Here is a 26,932-nt window from a genome sequence, read left to right as displayed (position 1 = left end):
GCTCCACATATTTACTTCCCAACTGCACTCGAAGAAAAAAAAGTTGTAGTCGGGTGCATCGGGCGCAGATGCTCCCCTTTCCTGGAAGATGCACCCACCGTTACCCAGCCAGTGTACCTGTATAGCGACCATAAGCCCCCTTTTCTACCTTAAAAACCTATAAGTGTATCAATACACTCAGCTTAGTAAACCGCCACGCTAGCCATGCACCCCGATCAGCTTGTGCTTGAATCGGATAAGATTGGATATTTCAGACTTTGTGTTTTGGAAGAGCCTAAACAAGACGTCTCTCATATATTGATTAAACTTAAGCTAGTCTCAGTAATGTTTTAATTAGGTGCTAGGATACTGATTTTCTGAGCCAAGGAAAGCTAACAGCTCCGGTTAAAACCGCAACGGAAACGTTTAAAATCGAGCCACACGTAAAAGAAAAAGAAAATGAACATCTCGACCTAGATGTGCAGAACGCTGGTTTTGTTGTTAATAACGTGATTGTTGGCGGGTGGTGGGCAACGCCGTGACGCTATTGACGCTATCGTGGTGATTGACGCTAGTGGTGCTCGGCCGTACTACACAGTAAAATTTATTACACCTTTAAGGGCGTAAAAGGGGTGTTGTAGCAACTTACACCCTCGGCTACACCTTTTTAACTGCCTAAAACTAGGAATACAACCTCATAATTTTACCGAAAAAGGTGCTGTTTCGTGTTACACCTTACATTTAGTGAAGAATGTGAGAAGGGTGTAGAAGAGGGTGCTAAATAAATAATATGAAATGGTCTTGGAAAGCTTATATATGGCTCTGTACATAATGTACAGGTAAGATTTCTGCTTGAAAAGCAACAGTTGTTAGCAGTCTAGTTTCTTATAATGTCAGTTGTAATTCATGCAAATAGCTGATAAATAAGTGCCTCTTTTGCATACAATTTTTATGTTTGAAAACAAAATTTTATATATGAGTTCATATTTAATTTTCTTACAAATCACTCCATGCTCAGAAATCGGGAAGTAGGGTGAAATGCTCTATACTAGCATTTTTTACAAATATTGATTGATGGAAGTGTACAGTAAGAAAATCCGTTAGTCTCGAGTTTATATCTGGCAACATGAAATCAAAATATTGTGAAAATGTTTGACAAATAGTCATGACATGCTGCTAGAACCTGTCTCATGACCATGTCAACCCGAGTAAAATATTCATTTGAGAATATGGCGACGTGCTCAAAAACACACACATAAAGAGGCAAATCCCATAATAAACCAGTCCGATACATCCCATAAAAAATGGCCTACAGTCGTCTATGGGAAATTCAATGGGAGGCTATCACCCCCTGTAGCTTCGCACGGTCGGCCTTAAAATTTTATAGATACAGCTAAAGCCAGCTATAGAAAAGTTTAGGGCCCTGTGTCTAAAATCTCAGGGCTATGTTTCAATAACAACAACAACAACAATAATAATAATAATAATAATATTAATAATCAATAAGTTAGTGTTTTAACAGTGTCCAGGGACATCCAATTGTTCTTCTTGAGGGCGCAGTGCAATAGAACGAACAAACAGACGCTTGCGCGCTCGCAGTCGCACACATACACGCGCGCACGCACGTACACACGCATGCACACGCGCAAACCCACGGCCGCGCGCAGACGCACACGCACGCACAACCAGAAACGCACACGCGCATGCATGCGGACGCATCCACACGCGTGCGCACAAACACACGCACGCGCATGCACACACGCACACGCAAACAATTACGACGAAGGAAACGTTGCTTGAGTTAGTTTCGGTTTCGGTTTACACAAAAAAGAAACAACCTAAAGTTTAAATAAAACCTAAGATTTACTCACTTTTTGTAATGTTTTACATTATTATTTTAGTGAAATTCTTAATGTTACTAATATAATTTATTTTGCTTAGTATAGTTCTAAAAAAAATAACAATAAATAAAAAGGAAAAGAGACTCTTGAAGACTGCGCAAGACCATCGCTATCGGAATTAAGCTTCCGTTGGGCTCGTTTGAATGGTCGTTGGAGTTCCAGAAGCTTCGGAAATCTCCTTTTTTTACGTTTGAGCCGTTTTAGTGGATATTTTAAATATCTTCCTTACGAATACCGTGTTCAAGAATAACAATCGATGACTGAGAGCTGGGAGACGCTGCGTCTTGGCAACGCCCGTAAGTTCAGAACCGCCCATGCACGACTCGTGCAAACGCCGGTTAGCAACTTTCTTTTGTTTCTGCGAAGTCGGCTGCTGTTTCAAACTTTGTCGCGTTCCGTGTGCTTGCTAAGCTATGCTTGATTCTAACTATGCTTCTGCCCTGTGTTATTTCGTTATTTGAAAAGAGCGTATCTTCAAAACCTGTGGCTCGCTCCGCAGTGTCAGAAAGATTCGCGCGCAGCGGAACCTTGGGCATGTTATTTTGCGCCGTTGTGCGGCGCTCGTCCGACGACGCTTGTGCGGAGCGTTCAAGTGCCGTCTGACGGCAGTTCAAGCATTCAGTCGCCGTCCCAAAGTGTTAATCACAGGTCATGCTAGTTCTGACATCTTGTCCTAACAGCCGCTCGCCACCGATTTCTTTCATAAAGCGGGAGCGAGAAAAACGTTAGAAGAGCGAGCATGCAGCATGATTTTTTGCATAAGCTAATGCCTGTGCGTAGAGACGCGCGGTCGCTTCGTCATTATTCCGAGGGTAAAAGCGCTGAAAACAACAGACAAACAACGCCCTGTGTTGTTTGTTTCTTTTAGTTGTCCGTTGTTTTTAGAGGTTTCACCCTCGGAAATTAGGTCTCTTCGCGTTTACCGAACCGGCACACTTTTTAAGTTTACGATTGTGTGATTCAAAAAATAAAACGAGTTTAGATGTCACGTTTTTTAGTAGTGGGGAAAGCCCTTACAAAAATTAGAGCAGCTAGAAAAAACAAAAACATGAAAAAAGGCGGAAAAAATTAAAGGGGCCCTCCGGAGCTTTCTGCGATCGTCTGTTTATGTTGTTATATTGCATAGTAGGTGCAAGTTAATATGTATGCAAAGTTTTAGATTACAAAACCGTTTATTAAGCAGATGGCAGAAGAAATATATCGGGACTATTTTCTCTTGGAAGACGATCCCCCATTCTCTGCCCATCGCTAAAACTTGACCACTGGAATTGCTGCATCTCGCGGTGAATGCGAACGTTATTACTGCAACACTTTTTAAGCTTGTTGTAAATTAGAGTTTGAGAAAAACGTAAACTGATTGTGGTACGGGAAACATGGTCCGCAATTATCGCTCCAATACCAGCGAACTATGTTTTCTCCTCGCAAGCTTGTTGCTATAGTGGGCGATGCGTCGGCGCATCGGCTCGTCTGCTTCCCGGGGCGTCTGCAGGCGTGCGTTTGCGGGACACATGTTCCTCCTTCCCGTGGATCCCGACTCCGAAGCCAGCTTTGCGATCCTTCCACGTCAACGAGTCAAACATTTCCTTGTCATCTGTGGAATGCGACTGCGTATTGCAGTAGCAGCGCGACGGTGCGGTGCGACGAACGACGACTGCCGAGCACAAAGTCCGGGTTCCTTGACGACGGTCCGCGCGTGTTCAAGAGATTCCTCCGCGGGTCGGCGGTCGGCCGCGTTGGTGACGCGCAGTGACGCCGGAATCCTCCGCTTGCTATTGGCTGACGCGTAAAGAGATGCCCCTCCCTTTTTCCGGGCTCATCTCAGAAAGGGGGGCGTGCCGGGGACTTTGATAGCAATTTTAGTAGGGAAATCCGCCGCGCATGACCGTAATTTTATGATTTTTAGGATCCTTAGGGCCTGTAGATTGAGTTACCGCCATAAATAAATCATCGCACAACGATCCGGACGGCCCCTTTAACTAATGTCAAACCTGAATATTTGATGGAGTTCAAAGACTACCACCGTACCAACTCGCTCGGTTATTCCTTCTGTCAAAGAATAATAGCTAATAGTAATAAACAAATAAATGCCAACTATTAATTGGTTACAAATACGTAATTGGTGCAGTGCAGCCCTAGGCTACTCTAATCTTTTAATGATATCAGGTAATGTGTAAATGTATAGGGCAGTTCATAGCAACCATTTATGTGCGACCCATTATATTGAGTTTTTTCTTTATATAAAAGTTATATGAAAAAAAGTGCTCTTCCTAAATTAAGCCGCACCACTGAATGTACAATAGCGTGTAACGTTTATGTATCTTCTCAGCGAAAGAAAAGGATGCATTAAAAAAAGCCCAATCATTTTGTTTCCTCTCTGTTAGAGCTTCTTTCACGTACACGCAAAATGTGGGTGTCTACGTCTAAAAGAGTGGAATTGACATTTCCTGCAGGGCTGGAAGGCCTGACTCAGTTTGGCTAGCAGCTTGAAACCTATGGGAACCTGGGGAACTGAACCGCAAGAGTGAGAGTGACACCCGCCTTGCACTTCCTGAGCGATGGCACCATGAGGAAGGGGGAGCTGCCTTAAAGTGAATGTAATAGCAGATGGGTTGTTCCAGTGAACCCCTATACAGATGATACCAAGCAGAAAATTATTAATAAATGTGTTATTAAAAACGTGGAATGTGAATGGCACGGACAAGAAGGAGGAGATCAACACAGCGCTGCGTTGTGTTCAGGTCCTCTGTTCCCATATTCTTCATGATTTCTTTTCAATAATTGGCTACTAACTACTCCAATCATCACCACTAGTCAATAAAAGTATGCTGCTATTTATTAGTATGCATTAACACCGTGCTTGCAGTTGAATCCTACAGTCATTTATTAATGGTCAAAAACAAAAAGGAGGGTGCAAGCTAGCTAAACAGGCTAAACACATAATTTGTTAAAGACGGGTTCTCTGAAGCATGACACAAACGCAGAGAAGTATCAAACACAGCTGAGTATTAATGGGCAAAGAATGAATAGGCGACCCAAAAAAGAAAACGCAGGAGAAGACATGAAGTCAGTCTTTACAAATCCTCTTCTGCTTACCACCACTTTACAAAGGGAATTCCTTCCTGGGCCTTACAGCGTTTTACTGTTCACAACCCCTGACATACCCAAGGACAGTAAACATAAAAAAGCAACCTACTAACATTTGGGTAAATGTGGTTGAACAAACAACAGGGAATGCCTTGAGCTTTCAACCTAGGAAATAAAAAAATATGCACAACATCAAGATTAAAAAAAAAAACAGACGGACGGACGCATCACACCTGTTTCTAACAAAAATATAGGCCAAGAAACTTCTTCCACTCAAAGGCAAAACACAGGGAAGGCACTAATAGATTTCTAGGTTTCATCATTGCTAGTGATTCTTTCAGTATACCCTTGTGGTCACTCTCTTTAGTCAAAATTGTTTCATCATCATCATTCATTAAATCATCATCACAGTTGTGTTTTTAAAGGGGTACGGAAACAAAAATCGAAATATTCAAGTTTCGTTTGGAAGTGAATCAAGTATGAGGGATAATAACCGTAAATGATAATCGCACGTTTGTATTTTGAACGGCTGGCTATATTTTGCGTTCCAAACGGTGCACTCCAGCAAGCGCTCGAAGAGAAGCGAACGGAGAGCGCGATGCGTCAGGGGATATCCGGCGCAAACAAAAGCAGAAAGAAAAGATTCCCCGCGTTCGTGGAGTAGCAAGGCAGGCGTGGTTATCAGCTTTGCCCTTGGTGGCGCGGGCAGCGTTTTGGTGGTGTCAATAGCGTCAGCGCGTTACAACCGAGCCGTTCGAAGTACCTGTGGCGTGACGAGCGTGTGGCTGGCCCACGTGGGCTGGCCCAAGGAGCACGTAGCTTCCACACAACTGTCAGCTTAGGGCTGAACGGGGTGGGGAAAGCAACTTTTGTTCAAGTTTTAAGCGACGGGCTAATCTTCTAGGGGGAGAATGACTGTTTGCGGTTGCACGAACGAGGGTCCGAGAATGAGGGGAGTCCTTCCTTTCCGTCTTCTTGGACCGTTTGGTACAATGCGCGATTTGTGAGTTGAGCCAGATGCGCGTAGGAGACAAGTGATAAGCGAAGCGTGGGTTGCCTGCAATCCCCTGAGACAAACAAAACATGTCACCTGATCTCCAAACATGCTTCGTGCTTACATGCTTTACATGCTTCGTTTGTGGCAGACCATGATGTTCACAATGGTTCAGCCGTGCAGTGCGATGCTTGGCGCCACTGCTTGCTCACTTAGAGTTCGAGAAAGGGGGGTGCCGTAGCACTTCCCAATTGCCCACGGGGTTATGATGTGGCTTGCAAGGAGCTCTTTTGTGTTACTTCATGAAGTGAGTTGTGTTTAGTGTGACTCATTATTTCTTTATCACATGCCTCGTATGTGGTGATGTGGCAATCCCTCTAAGTGAAAAAAGTGTAAATGTGTTCAGTAAACATGATAAGCTGTAAATCATGTAATAATAATATAAGAATATGCAATACCATATATGATTTTTGTACAATTTACAAGTTCTGTTATGTGTATTGGATACATTCCAATGAAATGTTCACTGGGGTCTATACTTCATTTCACCCTTCGTCCGAGCGCGGCGGACGCTTCCAGCCAATCCAGCGTCGGGAGAGCGTCATGTGGCCTTGTACTCCACATAACCAAAACGTCGCATTATACTCTCCCGGCGCCAGATTGGCTGGGGTGGCCCAGCATCCATTGGGCCACCCCAGCAGGTGCCCATTTCATGCCAAGCACCCTTTACCAAGGGTGTTAGCAAGCACCGTTTATGAAGGGTGGTTGCCTGAACGCCATAAGGGTGTTAGCCCAGGGACAAACTGATTTACACCCTTAAGTGTGTAAAAACTTTTACTGTGTACTCAAAGCTTCTCTTTCCCATTAGTGCCAGTAAGCTTGTGTAAACTGAAAAAATATTGTAACTGAAGAGTAGAGAGTTTTAGTAGATCGCTCCCATGACTCCGATAACGATACCCGATACTCCGCCACCGCCTCCCTTGCGCATGCATAGTGTCGTTATCGGGGCTATCGGAGGTATCGGAACGATCTACTAAAACTCTATTGTTGCACTGTCCCTTCACCTAAAGTTACTTCTTTTTATTTTTATTTTTTTACTGCTGCACTACCGGGGGATCTTAATGGTGGGACAACATACCATCCCTGAACCCACGACGACTGGAATGGTGGTCGCAACCAGCGTCGTAAGACTTAGTACTCAAAAAGGTCCAATAAATATTGAGCAGAAATGCAGCAGCTTCGCGTGTCATTACTATGTAAAAGTTTCTGGGGTTGAGTTCTCAAACATGACCTCCCGAAACTCTTGACAGTCTTCTGAGGAACACCCAAATTTTCTTACAGTCTGTGATAAATTAGGTATTAAGTGTATAACTACAGCCACTTTCGGCCAGTGACTGGCCGGAAGTCAATGGCTAGTGGCTGGCCAAACGTGAATGGCCAGTGGCTGGCCGAAAGTGACTGGCTAAAGCTGAATGGCCATTCTCTGGCCTAAAGTGAATGGCCAGCCACTGGACAAAGGTGAATGGCCAGTCACTGGCCTAAAGTGAATGGCCAGTCACTGGCCGAATGTGAATGGTCAGCGACTGGCATAAAGTGAATGGCAAGTCCCCAGACGAGGACGAAAACACTGCTATTGCCGAGCACTTTGGCCAAGCTTGGGCCATCGAAAATCTGGTTGGCCATAGTACACTTGCCAGCGATGGCCCATTCACAACGTGCTGCTTGGGGGGAATCACAGCGAAACGACGTTTCTTTTCGAAAACAGCTTGCGGAAGTTTTTGTTTTACAATGAACCTCTCAAGGATGGAACGAAGTAGGTCAGCAATAAAGCCTGCTTTCTCCAACCTCTGCTGCTGCAACTTCAGGCTACTTTTAGAGAAATGCGTGCACGACTTGGAGTATGAAGGCTTGAAAAGTGGCCTTTCTATGCCATGCTTAACTGACTTGGAGTGAGCACTGCTGAAAGGGAGGACTGCCTTGTCCGACCTCTGCTGGAAGGCTCATTTAAGACCTGAGGAATGAGGATGTAATCGTAAATCGTAATCCAGCAGAGGATTACGATTTACGTAATCCTCTGCTGGAGGCAGCAACAAACACTTCAATGATCGATCTCCTTGCCGGTGTTTTCTTCCTCAGGAACACCAGTGCCTGAAGGAACACCGCAAAAGTAATGAATTACTTTTTTGAAGTAATGGTCAACTACTTTATGAAAGGGTATTTGTAACGATAATTATATTTTTGTCCTCGGGTAATTATGAATATATTTCCTTGCATTTATGAGTAACGCGCACAAGTCTGTGGTGGCTTATGGATTAGTCTGGACTTAGCATCGCCTAGCCTAGCTACTTGTAATTATCATGCTTGACACTGCCATCTGGTGGCTAGCAAATTAATCTTCCTTTACACTTCGCGATATGTATTTTCTGGTTACCGTATGGCAACGAGCCAATTAGGCTGCTTCGAATTATATTTTCTTAGAACAGCCACTGGTTTGGCGAATGGTTTACCACTGTACGGGTAAAACAGCGCGAACAAGGACACAGGACAGAGAAGAAGTACACAGACAGAGCGCTGGGTACACAGGCAACGCTCTGTCTGCGTACTTCTTTTCAGTCCTGTGTCCTTGTTCGCGCTATTTTACCCTTAAACATGCTTCATCAACTAGCCCAAATTTCAACAGGTTTACCACTCCTTCATGACGTGCGGTACTAAGGGTTTGTGACTTGAAAAATAGGAAAGGTAAGTGCACGAAGTGACCGGGTTTCGGTTGTCTCCGTTTAAGATTCCCTTGTTGACAACAAGATTCCCTTGTTGACAACGCCTTATTTGTCTACCTTCTTGTTCTTGTCCGTGTCCTTGCGCTGTTTTAATCTTTAATCATGAAATACCAACTAGCCCAAACTTCTACTTTGATCAACTTGTTGACAACGATAAGATAAGACTGAGCGACTGCGTTTGAAACACAAGTTCACTTACCAACGCAAAACGCTGACTTCGGCAATCAACGCAGTTCATAAAAAACTCGTGTTATGTATTTTTGTTTATTTGTTTTTCATTTAATGTTTATCTTGCCTCGAAAGCAGTAGCTTGTTTAGAGGGGTGCGAAGCAGCTGACTATTTCTCGCTATAGCGGCTTGCAGCAACTGGGGTACCTCAATTATCAACAAGGTATGTGCCTCTACGAAACCTGGGCCAAGTATTTCAGTTTGAATCGTCGCAGCGTTTCATGTGAACGACGACGATATATGTAGGTTCATCGTAAAGTCTTATGGAGCTCGATGCGCTCTATTCGGTGCCGCCATAACGAGATGCGTACGAAGGAGAAAATTTGCCCCCCGCCATTAGGGGCGAAATTTCCTTCTTTTCTGAAGGAACATAGGTTCTCCCTTATGGAGCAATATATAGACCGCTTTTTTCTAAGTGTGTATGCTCACTACGAAAAAGTAGTAAAAACAGACGAAAAGCAATGTATCCAACCTTCTTCAGGATGTTATCTTCTATGCATTAGAACGTAGATAGAGCACTTGCCAACTCATTATCCCAAGAAAAAAAATGGACGCTAACGAACCAGAAGGATATGTTGCAAATACTCAGCGTGTGAGGCAATGAAAAACGACGTTTGGCTAAAACAAAACAACTGTATTGAGGATGGTTACAAGAACGGTCCGTTCGTTTTAACCGTTCTGTCGGCGTCTGCCCCCCGTCCCGATCCCCTCCTTCTTTCCCGGTCTTTTTCTCCTTCCTGCTTCTCCGAATTCCTCGCCCTCGTTCTCCAGTCTCGATTCTTCGCGCTTCCGTCGCTTTCCTCCTCCCGTCTTGCCCTCACCCCAGCCCCCATCGCCGCGCTCGGGCTGCTGGAGATGTCGGCTCGGACATCACCCGGCGCGTGCTTCGGAGGACGACAGCTGGGGCGGCAATGGCGTTCTGGAATCCGCAACATCCTCCCCCCTCCCCCAGCGACGAGCAGAATTCGTTCACTGGGATAGTTCAAGGGGGAAGAGGAGCTGGACGGTGCGCCGAAATGTAACCCCACCAGGCAGGCGCACCAAACACAAACGCACGTGGTTGTCCCGACCCCGCTGAACTTGTTCTATCCGCCCCATCCTCCACATGAGCCGTGGCGTTTTGTTTTCATGGACGAGGACGAGATCTCCGTCCCGCAGGTCGTTCGTGCGTGTCTCTGTTGCCCGGTGTGCTGAGCGGAGCTGGAGGAGGTACTCATTTTGCAACCTCCCCCAGAACTGGTCCAGTAGTCTTTGTCGGTGCCGCCACCGTCTGGTGATGTCCCCCCTTGTCGAAACTGGCACGTTCTCCACGCTGGTCGATGAGAGCGCCGTCAGCCGCCCCCTCCCCCCCCCCCCCCCCGACAAAAAGTGCGCAGGCGTCAACGCCTCCTGCTCGTGTGGAGCGTCGTGAACGGGAGCCAGGGGTCCAGAATTTACGACGGCTTCAACTTCTTGTAGGATGGTCGTCATTTCTTCGAATCCAAACTTGTTCTTTCCGAGTATCAGTCGTAGGCTCCGCTTCACTGTTTGTACCATCCTCTCCCAGAAACCGCCCCGCCACGCTGCTCTTTCGGCAATAAACCTCCACTTGATACGATTTTGTGAGCAGTGGTCCAGGAAGTGTGGGTTCCTTAGCACGTCCCACATGCCGCACAAGTCCTTTGCTGCCTTTTTAAAGGTGAGGGCGTTGTCCGTGTACACGACGCTCGGTAGTCCCCGACGTGCAGTGAACCGCTGAAAGGCCATAATGAAGGCCTCAGTCGTCAGGTTGGAAACGAGTTCCAAGTGCACGGCTCGTGTAACGGCGCAGGTAAACAGAGCGATGCAGGATTTTTGGTCCGACGGTGAAGCCTTCACCAGTAGTGGTCCAGCAAAGTCAATTCCCACCACCTCGAAGGGGGCGGCCCGGTCGACGTGCTCTTCCGGCAGCGGAGCGGTCGGTGCGGAGAATGGCCTCAGTCTTGCTCACCGGCAGGCGTTGCAACGGTTTATTACTTTCCTGGCGAGCTGACGCACACGTGGTACCCAGTACCATTCACGTTCTTCGTTTAAGGTATCTTGGACACCACCGTGCATCGTCCTTCGGTACGCGTCGTTCACAATAAGTTAAGTGAGGGGGTGAGATGGCGGTAATAACAGCGGATGTCTGACTGTCACATCGGTGTGTGCATTTTGAAGCCTCCCACCGACCCTCACTCGTCCATCCGCATCCACAATGCGCTTCAGTAACGCGGTTTCGCTGTTCGTGCTTCGGGTTCCACCCTGGGTGCCCATTTTCGCTCTGTATGCTTCTTGAGCCTTCACAATCCAGTAATTCTCGGCTTGCTCAACCTCCTCTGCAGTAAGTGGACCCCCAGCCCGTTCTTGCTTGTTTTGACTATTCTTGATGAAGCGAAACACCCAGGCGGTAACCCTGACAGGTCTCATTATGCGACTGTAACTGCTCAGATTTAGGAGCTTCGGCCCCTTCACCTCCGCAGTGTGCAGCACGTGGTGTTCTTTCTTTCGTTCCTCTTGCACCTCTGGGATGCTGTCATAGAATACGTGAGGCCGGATTCTCAAAGCGAACTTACGACGAAAAAAAAATGCGTACGACAAATTTGAGAGAAAATCCGTATTCTCGAAACGAAATTGTCGTAACTTTTGCGCAGGTTACGACAAAATCCTACGACAGCTCCGAAGCTGTCTTACGCACTTTCTACGATCAAATTAACATGGCCGACAACGTCGCTCAGTTGTTCGGTCGCGACGACCCAACGGACATTTATTTTTCTACCTGCTCTTCTTGCGCGTCCCGACTTCAAGCAGCAAGAAAAAAATGAAGAAGTACTTGAAACCGACCACGACGAACATGAACGCTGGATCCACAGACACCCGGAAAAGGCAACAAAGGCGACGATCCAACCGACCAAGCGAGCTCGGCAGAATATATAGGCCTAGCAGGCACTCCGACCCGTTCCGCCGCAGCATTGCTCAGACGGTCCTTGGCCAAGACCGTCTGCCCACGACCGGCTGGCTTGCTGAATGAAATATGCCTGCGCGACCCTTGTGGCCCTCCCCGTATGAATAATTTGATAGCTGAACTAAATTTCAGAGGTCAACCGATTCCCCTTATCATCTCGATCACTTTGTTTTCCGAGGCAGCGGTGACGAACGCTGTCGTCGAGAAGGGACTCCTCGATTCTATCTCCTTGTTTTTTGTGATATAGAGCTCAAATAAACGCCGTATGGATTACCTTCGCAACACGGTATGTACACTTTGTTATTAGTATGCCATTTTTAACTGTCGAGCTGTATCAGTTTGTGGGAGCTACGTGCATGATGCCGGTCCAACCTCTCTTTGCCGAGTGTCACGTCAGTATCGAGTTGCAATCGTAGAAGATCGGTCCCGAAGCGCTTACCGAAACGCAGTCTGAATCCAGCACTTCGATCAAACGCACGCGTCCGCTCCGAGTGTGAACAGGTATTTGCGTGACTTTTGCTGACACTCTCGTAGTTCAAACGTATCGTTTTTAACGTCGGCTCACTCCTGCATTTCCGAGGCCGCGAGAAACGCCGCGGCGGTTTGTTTCCTTCTACGTCGCCTTGCAAACGACTGGCACGGGGCTTTTACCAACGATGACAGTTGTGTTGACTTCGTAGCGATCGAGTTTGTAGCAGTCAACGAAGCGTTTAAATCGTGTTAGCGTCGATATACCACTGCACGGACACGAACCCTAGACAAGCGGTGGTGGAAAGGTCGCCCGTGTTTATGAGAATCAGCTTGAACACTACACATTTCCACACAGACAGGACAGGACATACACAGAGCTGTCCATCAACGAGTGGTTAGCCTGTGTTTGTTATTAAAAATCCACGTGCTCCGAACTATGCCTAGCTCTCTAATTTTGAGAGAGTGCAGGCGAGCTGGTAATGAATCGACATCGTGTAAACCCTGAGATGGGAAACGATAAAAAAAAAAAAACGGACGAACACAACACAGTTTTAAACTTTGTTGTATTCGTCCGTTTTTTTTATCGTTCCCCATCTCAGGGTTTACAAGATGTCTCTAATTGGTTGTTCGTTTTGCCGAAGACGCCGTTGCCATAGCGACAGCACCGGAAGTCATCGTTTCTCCGTAAGAGGTCGTAACTTTCCTCCTCTCACTTAAGAACGCGTTTGTGAATACCTTTCTCGACTCATCTTACGATGATCGTAACTTTACGAACTTCGTAGCTAAGTTGTCGTAGGTAAGAGGTTTTTTATGAATGTGGCCTCTGATCCTTAGGCCAGTTGCAAGGTTCCGTTGAAAGCCACTCAGTCGGCTCTTCGCGCGTCCGGTACTTTCCTCCTCCCGTCTTGCCCTCACCAAAGCCCCCATCGCCGCGCTCGGGCTGCTGGAGATGTCGGCTCGGGTTTCTCCCGGCGCTTACCTCGGAGGACGACAGCTGGGGCGGCAATGGCATTCTGGAGTCCGCAACAGGATATGTGCCTTACGGCTGACTGTAATATATCAACTTCGTTGCTCCTGCGCGAGTCAAAAGGACCGTTGTTCCATTGAAGCGAGCGCGGTGGTGACCAACTAAGATTTATTATGTGTGATTTGCCCAAGACTTTACACGACGAATGTCACTAAATATCATCGTCATTTGTTACTATCTACACAAGAAAGATAATAGTTTGAAACATTAATACTTAACCCTCTCATGCATGAATTATAATCACTATGTCAGGAAAAATTTATACTGTGTTGTGGCATTCGTGTGAACTGCCAATGATGTAAAATAATGTCTAAACAAATTCAACCTTATTTACAATAGCAGAACTGACATGTCCTCATTTGAGGACAACGTGCATTCCAGTGGTCAAGCGATTCAATTTCTGGTATTTGTGGATTGGTCATTTTAATCAAAATAATGAGTATATTCGGGCTAGAACACGTTAGTACTGTTTCATTTCTGGTCCCCAATGCTAAAGAAGCAGCTCACAGCTAAAAAGGCGAAAGTGAACATCTCACGAGGCTTCAAAAATTTTCAAAGCACTAGGGTGTGAGGAACATCGACAGTTCTTACTGCGACAGCGCTGCGACTGCGACAGTTCTTACTGCAACTGCGACAGTTCTTACTGCGACAGCGCTGCGCATTCTTCAAAGTCATTTTTCTGGGGTAATGTGCACCACCGTCAAGCCTCCTTTCAAGTGGCACGTCATGCTTGACCCGTTTTTTTACAGGCTGCGGAGGAGAGGACTTCTGCCGAGATCTTTTCATGCAGCTAAAAACACTGAAGAGTTAATAAGAAAAGATATGAAAGCATAACTCAAAGTTTTTCGCGCGCAAATGCCGGAAAGACCGCGAAGCGGAGGGGGAGCAAAGCAGTGTTCCTGCATGGTGTCCCTATTTGAGGACAGGTACAGCGGGCATCAAAAGGAAAAATTGGGAGAAGCTATCTCAAAACTCTCATTGCTAATACATAAAGTGTGTCTAGAACAATCTGAAAAAAATTTTCCCTGCAATTTTGATACAAAGTTTTGCTAGTAAAAAATAATTACTTTTACGAATTGTTGCATATGGCTTCTCCATGAATGAAGACGAGGTACAATGCCCTCTGTGCGAGATCCTTCAAGTGCTGCCATCTGTCGGCCGTCTAGGAAAGCTTTTTCTGTCCTCATTTGAGGACACCATGCGGGAAGGCAAGGCATGAAAAGATATTCTGTTGAGAAAAAAAACAACTAAAAACGTCTGTCCTCATGTGTGGGCGTGATGCATGAGAAGGTTAAAATGCACAATTGGTGGTCCCCTAGGTACGGTATCGCAGAACAATGCAAGATGGTTCATAACCCGGGTACAAAATCGCAGCTGATACGTTAAGAAAGCGATTTACCAGGTTTTTCCAAAAGTCCCGCAATCACTTTAACTGACGCGGTATGACTAGGGTTTTGTGTTTTCGGATAAATTATAAAAGCTCCAAAAAATGCCCGCAGTTAAACTTTTGGCCAAATTTAATTCATTCGATAAACTCCTAAGTTCAATGTGCAAATCACATAAAAAAATGGCATGGAAGAAATACGGCATTTAGCAATTAAGTTTCATCAGCAGACATAGTCAATTATAGTCCTGGAAAAATGCCATCACTGTTATCTTACAAATGTCTGGCCATTTTCAAAAGGGGTCTTACCGCTGTGCTCGTCAAGGTTCATTCAGTGAACCAGATCATTGCGCTTTCGGATCACGACCAAAGCCACTGATTTAGTTTCCAGCTTGGGCATACTATTTGTGGTTTACAGGAAGAGCTTCTTTGTAACAGCTAAAGCTATGAACATTAGAGATTGCATAAATTGGAAGGAGGGGCTGTTTAAACTTCTTCACTTTTTACCGCTCTACCTTGCGCAGCCGCGTTGTAGGTTGATGGAACGGGCTAGGATCGATACGAGCTTCCACGAGACTACTTCTAGGAGTTTACTGATTTTCAGGTGTCGACGTTTATCGAAGCAACACTAGTCGGCTACTTCTGCCATGTGACAAATTAGTATTGCCAATGGCAAAGGCACCAATGAAAAATCCGTCTGAAGAAATATTGATTGGTATAAGAGCATTTTATTTATTTTTTATCTAGCTTACGTTTACACGTGGATATTTTTTTTTTGTATTTACTTTGATTAGGAAGCATCGCGAAAATAAACTTCGAATTTCGGTGAAATGATAATCAAGCAAAAATAAACTCCGGATTTCCGGCAAAACTAAACTCCGAAGAAAATCCAAATTTGTCCAAACATTAACGCAAAAATGGAATCATAGGTATAACTATACGTACCGTTCTTTAAACCGAGAAAAAGTAATCATATTTATTCAGTGCGGAATGCTCAATTAAAAGCCAAGACAATTGTTCCACATATATTTATGCACCATGTCAGCCCTCGTCGGTTTTTGTGGGTGGAAGATTCACGTTAAACATAATCCAAGAGCACAATTTTAAAGTCAAGTTTCGCGAAATTTAATCTAGGCGTATACTATACTCTCAAGAAGTTCACAATATTTAATCTGAGTTACCCTGAATCTAATCTAAGCTGTCGCCCATTCAAACCCAACGTCACTTGTTTTAATCCATGTGTCAATAAATTTAAAGTTTTGTGTGCTCTTAACACACAATGGTTGCTGCTAAGCTATTAAGATTATGGATACGAGCGAGATTTATGCAATCATTAACGAAGTTCGGCTGTGTATGCCCATTTGACGAATGATTTTCTCATGAGTTTCAATTTAATGCTTACACAATATTGTGAAAAGAACGATACTGATGAAGGTTACATTTTGTTACTTTCCGAAACAATAAAACCATTATATATTTATTCTGAGTATTTCACCTAATTATGGCGGGTTGTGGGGTTCTTAACAGGTTCATTCAACCTTGGTGACTCCAATGAAATTCGAACGCTTTGGCTCATTTGGCGGCAAAAGTTGTGGCTACGCAGCTACGTTACCGACATGTTGGTGGCAGGAAGAGTGCCCTCCCAAATCATGTCGATTCAATTCCAACCAAACAACCATGATAATCAAGTCGGCTCAGCTTTTCCACTATATTCTTCTACAGCTTATTTACAGGGCGTAGCCGACTTTACGAGGTAACGGCATCGATCTATCAGCGGGAAACGCGCAAGTCACTAAGTTTTTTTTTTTTGTTTATCACTGGTTCAGCACTAATATATTAATAACACGAACATGGGTATTACCATTATGGTGCGCTTTTGTCACTGTTCAATCCGTCGCATGTGCTCTTAACGTTGGCTGCATCTGGATTTCATGTGAAACTAATCATAGTAAAAGTCTTTTAGGCTTTAGAGTATTAGAGAATGACGTAATTAAGCTATCGCCTTTTCACAGTGACGGCGTTATTATTTCTGCTTTGCGTGCATATCGCGATTATAAATAGTTTGATACTAATAAGTGTTTGCAAACTCTAATATTTATGTTTATGCCAGATTTTGTATTAAAAACAGGTTCGCCTGGGGTGTTACCCAAAGACTAACGCTAAATGTTCGTGTATTATATCTAAACGAGAAAGTATCATGCAGTTTGTTTTACCATAATATAATGACTTGACGGTTTGACGTATGACGATTTGAGGGTTGACGGTTTGCCGGTAGTAAGGTGACAAGCAATTAAGGATTATTTTTTTTTTATAAAAGTGTTAATAATAAAAGTGTTATGGAAAACAATTTACGAGATACGTGACTGTCTCTTACCATTGTGGCTGGATTTACGGCTCCGAAACTCCTCAGGTAGATTTCGCACTTCACTATCGTTGGTGCATCTGAATAAGACAAGAAAAAACAGAATTCATCAAATCAAGGATTTGTGGCTGCATTTTTTTGACTATGCGGTTAAAAAGCCCGTGTCGCATAAACCTTTGAAGATATTAAGGGCGGAAAAATGCATGTTTACACAAAAAGGTTGTACAATCCTACACCAATACAATGTCGTCTTGTTTCACTCTTTTTTAACATAAATTAAACATATAACCATCTTCGTAGTTACCACACAGAAGAATATCTATCTGGTTCGTCAATTTTAATTTCAATTTATTCTGCGTAATAAACCCACACACAGTTCGATGCCGTAATGGTGTGCACATACTACAACCAATGAAAGAACATAAAGAAACAAACACACGAACAAGCAGGTCGTGGTTTTGGGAAGGTAGAAGTAAATAAACAAAATTACATATAATCCACAGAGCACGGCTGTTTGTCGAACGGCCATCAAGGGTCGTTTAGAAGGTATGAGGGTGAAAATAAGTATTAAATCACTCTCATAGTTATTGGAAATAATCTGTAGGCGTGTCATACGGGTCCAGACCCCAACTTTATGCTGGTAAAAGGTACTGAAGATCTTACACGCCTCTGAGGGGCATACAATGAAATCGCCCTTAAACGCAATGGTGCATCAAGCGTAGTGCTCACTATCGTATACAAAAGTACGAAGTCTCGTGTTAATCTTCTTTCGTGCAAGGGTACAAAATAATGCAGATTAAGTATGGATTCAAATTAACTTATTCATTTATTCATTTATTTTCCTTGCTCATGAACGGCGAGTAGCCTAAGTATGATGAACGCAGTCAAAAGGAGAACACACGAGAAACCTACGGCACCTCCACTAAATAATATATATTATGGAAGAGCAGAAAATGAGTAACAGTTAAAACTCAGCCATTGAACGTCTAAACGCATGAACACTTGAGCAAAAATGTCAATGGTGGTTGCACTGAACGTGTCATAAAAATTTTGAACAAGGTACATGTTACTGGAAAGGTTGATTTTGTTTAATTAAGAAACTGGGATTTACCCTGAGAAGCACTCGCGGTACATATATAAGAATAGGTGATGTAAGGGTTGAACAATTAATGCGACAATGAACGCATTCTTACAAAAAAATATTAGATCGAACTCCAGTCATCTCGAGATCAATGTAGTACAACCGCATCGTCGTAAAAGCCAGTTATACTCTCAATAAACTGCGGCCAGCGTACAAATCATAAATATTAGAAAAGAAACGTCTCTGCACGCTTTTGATTTTTGCCTGGTTTGCACTACCAATACAATTCTAAACAACCGAACTAAATTCAAGCTTGGTGTATACGAATAAAAAAGGAAAACAATTAATACGCAAGCTGACGAAGGAAATTCACGCGTGATTTTCGAAATAACTCCTAACGTCCGAAAGGCAGCATTTGTGATCTAGGAAACGTGTTTTTTGAATGACCCTAGGTTCTCAAGACTGTAACAAAAGACGTATGATTTCCAATTTCTTAGAAAAGAACATAATTACAGTGTTTTTTTAGGTTTTAGTGATTAAAAGATTGTTGCAACACCAATGGCGCAAAGATTTAATACCCTTCAGTAGTATTTTACAGTGATAGATGGGTTACACCTGCCTAGACGTGTTGGTGTCGTCAGCATATTACAAAATATGTGAAAGGCGGACACAAGAACCCGGATCATTTATAAAAACTTTGAATAATACTGGCCCTAGTATGGAACCCTGTGGTGCACCAGAATAAGACACAAGGATTATAATGATGTCCTAATATTCGAACGATTTTTTTTTCTTTCCATCATTTGGCTTGAAAGAAATATTGGAAAACTGGTTATTTACTCCGTATTTCGCCAATTTATGCACGGCAATTGAATGATTCACCAAGTCAAATATCTTCGACAGATCGAAGTATACGGCATCCACCTGCCCACGCTGATCGACAATTTGCAAAACAAAGTGTAAAAAATGACACTAGATTGTTCTCTACAGACCTGCCAGAGAAGAAACCATGTTGAGAAATGCTAATTGCACATTAAAAAGATTCTGACAAAGTTTAAAACAAAACGATTTCAAGAACTCTAAAAAAAAACCACACGGGAAGGATAACAGTCTGTAATTCTTTACGTCAACGGTCTGCCCAACTTTGTAAAGAGGCGCATTCACAAATTTCTTCAAAAGTTCGGGAAAAGCAAAACTTGATAGAGAAAAGTTGAAAATATGCGTTTATACTGTCGTAAAAGGTTAGGAACAACCTTTAACAATTAAGCTTAGAATGCCATAAAAAAACGGCAATACCTTGGGTTTTAGTCTTTTTATTGCAATCTCGTTTTCAGCGTTCTGAAAAGACGCAATCAAGAGGTTATATTATACTTGTTACTATAATCTGCCGTGCATGACGATGCTTGTTTTGAAGAGTAAACAGATTCAAAATAATCAACGAATGCGTTTGACACACATTCAGGTTCATTCAGCATTTTACCAGAGGTGTGACATATGCGTATGGCAGAAGAAAACGTGGTCATGCGATCATTGATACTTGCGGTTGCGGTTTAAGCTGCGTTCAAATGACTATCGATAATATTGCTTGTCCTGCTTGATTAATACGTTAGCTAACGCTAAGGTATTGATAATTTATTGAAATAGATGCTTCTCCAAACCCATCTGTCATAAGCAACACGTACAAAACAAGGCTGTATTATCTCCAAAAATACATAATTGCACCATTCTGATGGCGTTCCATACGACTGAGCGAAACTAGTTTGGAATAAACAAGGACGCGAAATATATCAGGCATACTAGCGTCGGTTGGAAAATTTCTCGTCATTCAAGAAATAATGCTTATCACCTGATAAGAGTAACTTACAATCTTCGAAATATGCTGAGAAACGAGAGCCGGGAAAACAGCACTCCCGGGTCACGAATAGTTTCCAACCCCACGATAGCTGAACCTAACATGGCATGCGGTTAACACGAAGGTTCGGGCGAGCTGGTTGACCATGATGTACTGGGCGAAGAGCGCACCCGCAAAATAGTCACTCAAGTCTATATACTTAAAACAAAGAGACACGCAGCACTGACTAACAAACCTCTTGTATATTTACACCTTTTTTCTTCGTCTTTTTGTATCATGGACTAGGTCTTTAGAGTATAATGTATTTTTCCTTAAAAGGACAGCTTAACCTTAAATTAACTAAAATTGAAATTGATCTAAGGTTAGGTAGTCTAATTCTTTTTATGATAGAATAAAAGACGGAGAACAGACACCTCTATCGTTATATGTTGCTATATTCTCTACCTGAAGGATTTTTCGTGTTAACTGGTTGCGGTGCTTGCCTAGCACGGCGCAGTTACTCAGCAGCATCAAGCAGGCACAGTCTCGACCGTGAATGCATAATTGTCCGGAGCGTTTGTTAGTGAAAGTGTTTTTATGTTCACGAAGGCCATCGTTCAGACACGTTCCGGTGTCACCTATGTGTAGTTTTCCAGAAGCGAGGGGAAAGGAGTACACCACCTTCTCCGTACAAGGAACTAAGGTGCTCTTATGCTGCTTTTCGTAGGCGACAGTTGTAATTAGGTGGTTATTTATTTCTTGCACATGGCTGCAGGGTTTGTTATGAGCTGAAAAGATGACTTCTAAGTTTACTCGGTTAGCTATTTCTTTTGGAGTCCGTTACAAATATTGTGAGTATATGGCGAAATGATAGATTTCTTTGATCTGTCTCTTTTTTGTTGAGTGCAGACGTCTTGACTGATTTTCCTGATGAGCTTTTCGGCCACTAATGTTAATAGGGAGATTGGATATTCTGCGCGTTTTATTCTAGAGACTTGACCGACCACCAAACTCGTTCGGATGGAAAGCGAGCAAGATTTTGTAAGTGAGTTTTTGAGGCATAACCGCGCCATGCTCCTCTTAACTAGTTTTGAATGCGCTGAGCTGAATGGTAATAATGCTTTTTTTCCTGGGCTCGTAGAAACAGCATTAGCAATGTGGTATTATAAATGTCGAAGATCCAGGAATCTTAAAGGGCGTTTGTTTGGAAGTTTTTGAGTGATGTCCAGAGGTCATATGCAGACTTTGATACTGTCGAGGACGTCGGCCACCATGGGGGTAAAGTTGCGATAAGTTGAAGCTAAAACGATTAGATAATCGTCGACATACCGGAGCACTCTATTAACTTTGAAGGTATTTAAAGTTTCCTTTAAATTCCTATTGTGGTGCACTAGATAGGGGTTGCTGATGATAGGGGTAATGAACGATCCTATGCAGACTTCCAAACGAACGCTCTTTAGGATTCCAAAATCTTCGACTCTTTATGTTACCCTAGCATTTATGCTCACCCTATGAGCCCAGGGGGAAACGCAGCTAATGCAATTAAACTTAGTGGATTCAAAAATCATTAAGAGGGTCATAGTGCAGCTACGCCTCAAAAACTCACTCCCAAAGTCCTACTCGCATCCCTATTCTAACCAGCTTTGACGGGTAAGTCTCTCAACTAAAACGTGCAGGATAGACAATCTTATTAACATCACTGTCCGAAAAGCCCATCCACAAAATCAAACAAGACGTCTCCACTCATCAAAAGCAAAGATACAAAAAAAAAACACTTGACCACATATTCATGTGGTCAAAGCTAGTCTTGCCCAATGCTATACATTTTTGCAGAGAACAATATACAATATATATTGTCAAAGTCTTTAGTGCAATTGCAATAAACAGTGCCAAATTGTCCACGGGAAGTCAATTTATGTAATAATGATAATTATTTTTCTTCTTCGTGCCCCAGAAGAAGCTTGCGGTTGTTATTTTGTAGCAAAGTATATAATACTAAAATACAATTCATTGACTTTCACAGACGATAAAAATTGACACAGATCGGCCTCATGGGAAAGTGATAAATAAATCGCGCAAAGCGATTACAGTGGGGAAACGTTCACGCGTTTCCGAAAATTTAAGATGAAAAAATCACTTCATGAAGAATCTTTTTTAACATTATATTTAACAAAAAGGTGGCTATCATTAAATAGTTTCAAACATAGAGTACCCATGCCAGTTTACGCGGAAAGAGTTCATTTCACCAGAAATGTTGAAACCTGAAGACCTTAAATCGTTAAATGAGAGTCTCATTCGAAAAAATGGAAATACATTTTTGAAGCCCTATTCAAAAATCTTATTTTTATGAGAAATTTCTGCTCGAATAAACACATATGAATTTTAAAACATATATAAGAACACATAAGAGTCACATAAGTACCATAAATAAACTATATAGGAACTATATAAGATATATAAGGACATATGGGAACCATATAAAACACTTCTCACAAGTTTTTATAAGTTGTTATATGGTTTTTATACGTTCTTATATATCTTATATAGTTTTTGTAGTGTACTTTACGTTCTTATATATCTTGTATAATTGATATGTGTTTATTAAACAGAAAAAATTCTGGTACAAATGGTTTTTAATAGGGAGATAAAAGTACCAGATAAAATAAAGAGTGGTGTCTAAAAAAGCCAGCAGGTGTATGAAAATTTACAAAGCCTAAGAGGTCAGCATCAAAGTAACCATGGATTACTTTGAGCAGAAAGAGACTTTCATGGGTGTGTCGGCGAGTGGAAAGGTTTTGCAAATTGAGACTTCTGAGTAGGTAGTCCCAGTCATAATAACATCTTCTGTTGAAATACCTATCATATAGAATACAATAAAAACGTATATGTATCTTCTCAATTCGCGACACATCAAAGGCCGGTAATGAGTTCCATACTACAATAGCGAGCTCAAGTTTTGTTTGTCTAAGGCAGGAAAATAGTCGTACAATGCAAAAATAATTCCCAAAGTCGCATGAGAGGAAATAAAGTAAAGTGTGTTCCAAAAATGATACAAGGTTAGTTTTCACTGAACGCCCTTGACAGACACCGTGCTGGTTAAGGTAAAGAGATGATTTAAAATGAATGTCAATATGCTTATATACTGCGTATCAAATACGTTAGAAAAAAATGCAAAGAAGGTAAGAAGCAAAGGAGATAAATTTGTCTTAAAAAAACACAGTCAATGTGACCAGATTTAAGCATAGGTACAACTACATCATTATTGCACTCTTAGGAAAATACGTTGACTTCTAGAGATATGCTAAACTATAAGGGGCAACACTGGGACGAAAAATGCCCTACATTCCTATAAAATAAAAGAGGATTTTGTCCTCACCGGATGACTTTTTAGGAGCGAGCTCATTAGTTGCATAAAATACATTTTCTAGCGCTATCTTTGGCATCGCTAAGTGGCAGGTAGATTAAAAAAGCGCATTCGTTTTAACGATGCACAGAGTAGTCGAATTACCGACGGAATAAAATAACGTAACAGAAAGATCACATACATCGGGGGCTCAGATATATGCTCAGAAGCATCTTGTAATTCAATTCTTTTGATCAACTACGTGTCCTCATATGCCTAGCGTAATTCTAGTGAACGTTAGGATCGCGTTTTAACTCACGTAATTCAGCTAAACTTCGCCGGTTCTCCCGATGACGCGGAATCAACTTTTAAACAGACCACGTTATTTCTTTACGCAGGTGTCCTTGTACACTTTACAATACCTCGCATTCTTACGCGACGCATGACCTAGTTATGAAGAAAACCGAAATGGTCTTTGCTAGCGTAAGCACTGCTTTTACATGGTATGCAAACAGGTGCGGAACCATTTGTGACAACCGCAGCGCTTCTTAAACAATCGGAAGGAATAAACACAAATTCGGAACGGAAACAGACGCATACAACTTTTTCATTTTACTCTCAACGACATTTATTTCGTCTTTGTTCAAACGACGGCCACCGAACAGGTTCGGGGGGGGGGGGGGGGGGGGGGGAGCAGAGAAGGGGAAAAAAAAGGGGGGGGGGGTCTGAAAGAGGAGGGGGGAAAAAGCGGGTTAATCAAGCCTTCCCTCAAGGCCTCTGGTCCCATCCGCCCAGTTCCGAACGGAGGAATTTCATCTCCCTGTCGGAAAGGGCCAGAGAAGCCGAAGCAACGTTAGTGACCGAGCTCATAATGGCGTACGATTCGGCGACTTCCCTGCCTAATCTCTGGCGGTGTCCTCCCAATACGCGCGTACCTTCGCACCTGGGCGAACAACCGTCGCACGTCATACGGTGTCCGACTATTCGATGCATGGAGTCGTCGTGGGGTTCGCTCACCTCCCGCGAGTGTTCCCTCAGGCGGTCAGTTAGGCACCTACCGATCTGCCCTATATACTTCCCCCGCACGAAAAAGGGATGGTATAAACCACCACCTTCCTGCACTTAACAAACTGCTGTCCGTGCTTTTTGTTGCATTGGGTCGCGGAGGGCGGGGTATTTACCATTCTGCACATTTGTTGAAGCTTTTGCTTGCAGCTAAACACTACCCTACCTCGAAGCGAGAGGCGCGTCCCTTAAGGCGATGTGCGGTGTTGTGCGAGTAGGGGATAACTGCAAAACGTTTTATTGCGAGGAACAGGAGCGGCTGGCGGTGCCGGGGAGGCCGTGATCAGCCTCTTTAGTGTATTTGCCACTAAGTCTTCAGGGTACCCCGCCCTTCTTAGCCTCTCTGTCTGTAGAAGCACGCTGTGCGCGGTGAGATGGGGGCACGACCTGGTTCCAGAGAATTTTAGGAGTGATATCTGGAGACCCCGTTTTACAGCTTTGGAGTGGGCACTCGTGAAGGGTAGGACCGACTTTTGTGTGCGCTGTCTGAATTCCCTGCATATCCCATCGGGGCGCATCTTCAGGTGCAGGTCCAAGTATTGAAGACCGTCTTCAGACGGGGCTTCTCTCTTGAAGGAGAGTCCGGTGGACTCGAAGCGAAGGCCTCAATGACAGACTCGGGAGGGGTCTGCTTTGGGTGCACGATCAGATAATCATCTACATAACGGAACACCCGGCTCTCCGGTGCGGTCTCCTCCATTCGGCTCCTAATAGCGCGGTCCACATACATCAGAAAAATCTCGCACAACACAGGGGCCAGACAGGAGCCTATGCATACGCCGGTCCTCTGAATGTAAACGTTTCCCTCGTACTCCACCAGTGCCGAGCGAAGGTATAACTCAAGGAGAGAAATGAAACCGGTAACAGGTATTCCCGGCGAATTCTGAAATTTGCAGGCTCCATGTTCGTGAATGGCGTTGTTCACGGACTCGAGTAGAAACTTGTTGTCTAGACTGTAGAACATCTCCTCTATGTCCAAAGAAAACATTGCTAGTGGTGTAGGAGAGTAATGCAGGGTCTCAAGATGGGTTATCGACTCAGTTGACTTACTAACACGGAGAGGCTGGGAGAGTGTCAGGGTCGACAAGTTTCCAAGGAGGAAAGTGGCCAAGTTCTTCTGCCAGCATCCGTTTTCGGAAATAATTCTGCGAGGCAGGACACAGCGTTTTTTGTGTCTTGGCCGAGAAGAGCGCAGTGAGATACTGTTTAGCTGGCGAGACAATCGCGTTCCTCAGGGAGGGCAGGTTTAAACTCATGCAAAGGTCTTTAGCTTCGGACCTGAGGGACCCCTGGGGGTCCGTCCCTCAGGACCGAAGCTTTTTTTTTTTTTTTTGTAATTCAGAACTACATTTAACTTGATCATGGATTTAAAGACAACAGCAACTACTTGAGCATGAAATTCAAGCATCTTGTTGACGACTTCACCGATATTCTCTTAGGGGTGAGAAACATTCGTTGTGGTAAATGCAGAAGATAGAAAAATAATCTGTTTTACACATTTCATTTTAGAACTTTCAGTATTTTAATTCCCTCTGGATCTGACGAAAAGCCCAACACTCTAGTCTATAGTTTTGTCGAACTGAATTCCGGTACCTCAATGACAATCAATTATTTAAGGGAACTCTTCATTAAAATAAAACTGATAAATTTTACATCCCAGTTTCACTCGGAGAACTATGTATTAAAAAAGTTATAAACTTTTTTTAAAAATATAAGAGCATTGCACAAATCGCATGCCTTGAATAATTTTTCTTTTGTGTATCCGATACATACCCCCAACGGCCTTCAAGAAGGCGTTGCCTTCTTTGGATAACTTAGCACAACATTTCAAGGTTTTAATGAGTCAATCAGATATAATCCAATGCAAGCCACGTATCTCTACAAAACGCTCTGCATATAGGTGTCACAGATCCCTGAGTATTTTCTTGATTCCTAAGATCGCCCTTCCTCGATGGCTGTGATTACAGCTGCGGGTTTGAGCGCTCGGCCTCCATCGCCGTGAGCTCCGACCTGTCCGTGAAGCGGAGGGTCCCCTATCTTGAATTGCCCAACCCTTCACTTTCTCCCGGGCGGAACCTCTTTCCGCTTCCCCGGTCGGGTGCCGATCACTGATAGCAAGCGAGGAAGTTTCGCTATTACTTTTTTCCGCTTTCGGGAGGCACACTCGTCCGGTGACCGCAAGAGATAAGAGTGGTGTCGGCGACGTATCCGATTCTTTCCTCCTCTTGGCTCTCCGGAAACCCGCGTCTGGCAGGTAAGGACCTCTTCTTGCCGACCGGCACGGGGTGCATTTTGGATGAAGACATAGTACCTCGTATAGGAGAATGTTTTAATAAATGCTCTTGAACTCTGTCGTTACTCTGGTATGTGTGTCTTCTCTTCCTCTATATTCGAGAGAATCGGAGAAGGTGGTCGATCATTGGCACCGAGAAAATTATCGATC

General features: G+C 43.6%; 1 protein-coding gene across 1 annotated transcript in view; it reads right to left on the bottom strand.

The window, feature by feature from the left end:
- LOC8037246 (glutamate-gated chloride channel) overlaps nt 1-26,932 on the bottom strand; it is a 228,367-nt gene that overhangs the window by 189,734 nt on the left and 11,701 nt on the right. The window contains exon 3 of the mRNA XM_040504603.1: nt 17,182-17,249. Coding sequence (XP_040360537.1) covers nt 17,182-17,249 — 68 coding nt within the window. The remainder of the gene's footprint in view (nt 1-17,181; nt 17,250-26,932) is intronic.

The sequence above is a fragment of the Ixodes scapularis genome, unplaced genomic scaffold, assembly GCF_016920785.2.
Source record: "Ixodes scapularis isolate PalLabHiFi unplaced genomic scaffold, ASM1692078v2 PGA_scaffold0__279_contigs__length_252992795, whole genome shotgun sequence".
Classification (NCBI taxonomy): domain Eukaryota; kingdom Metazoa; phylum Arthropoda; class Arachnida; order Ixodida; family Ixodidae; genus Ixodes; species Ixodes scapularis.
Note: the sequence above shows the minus strand (reverse complement) of the source record. Positions and strands in the feature narration are given on the sequence as shown.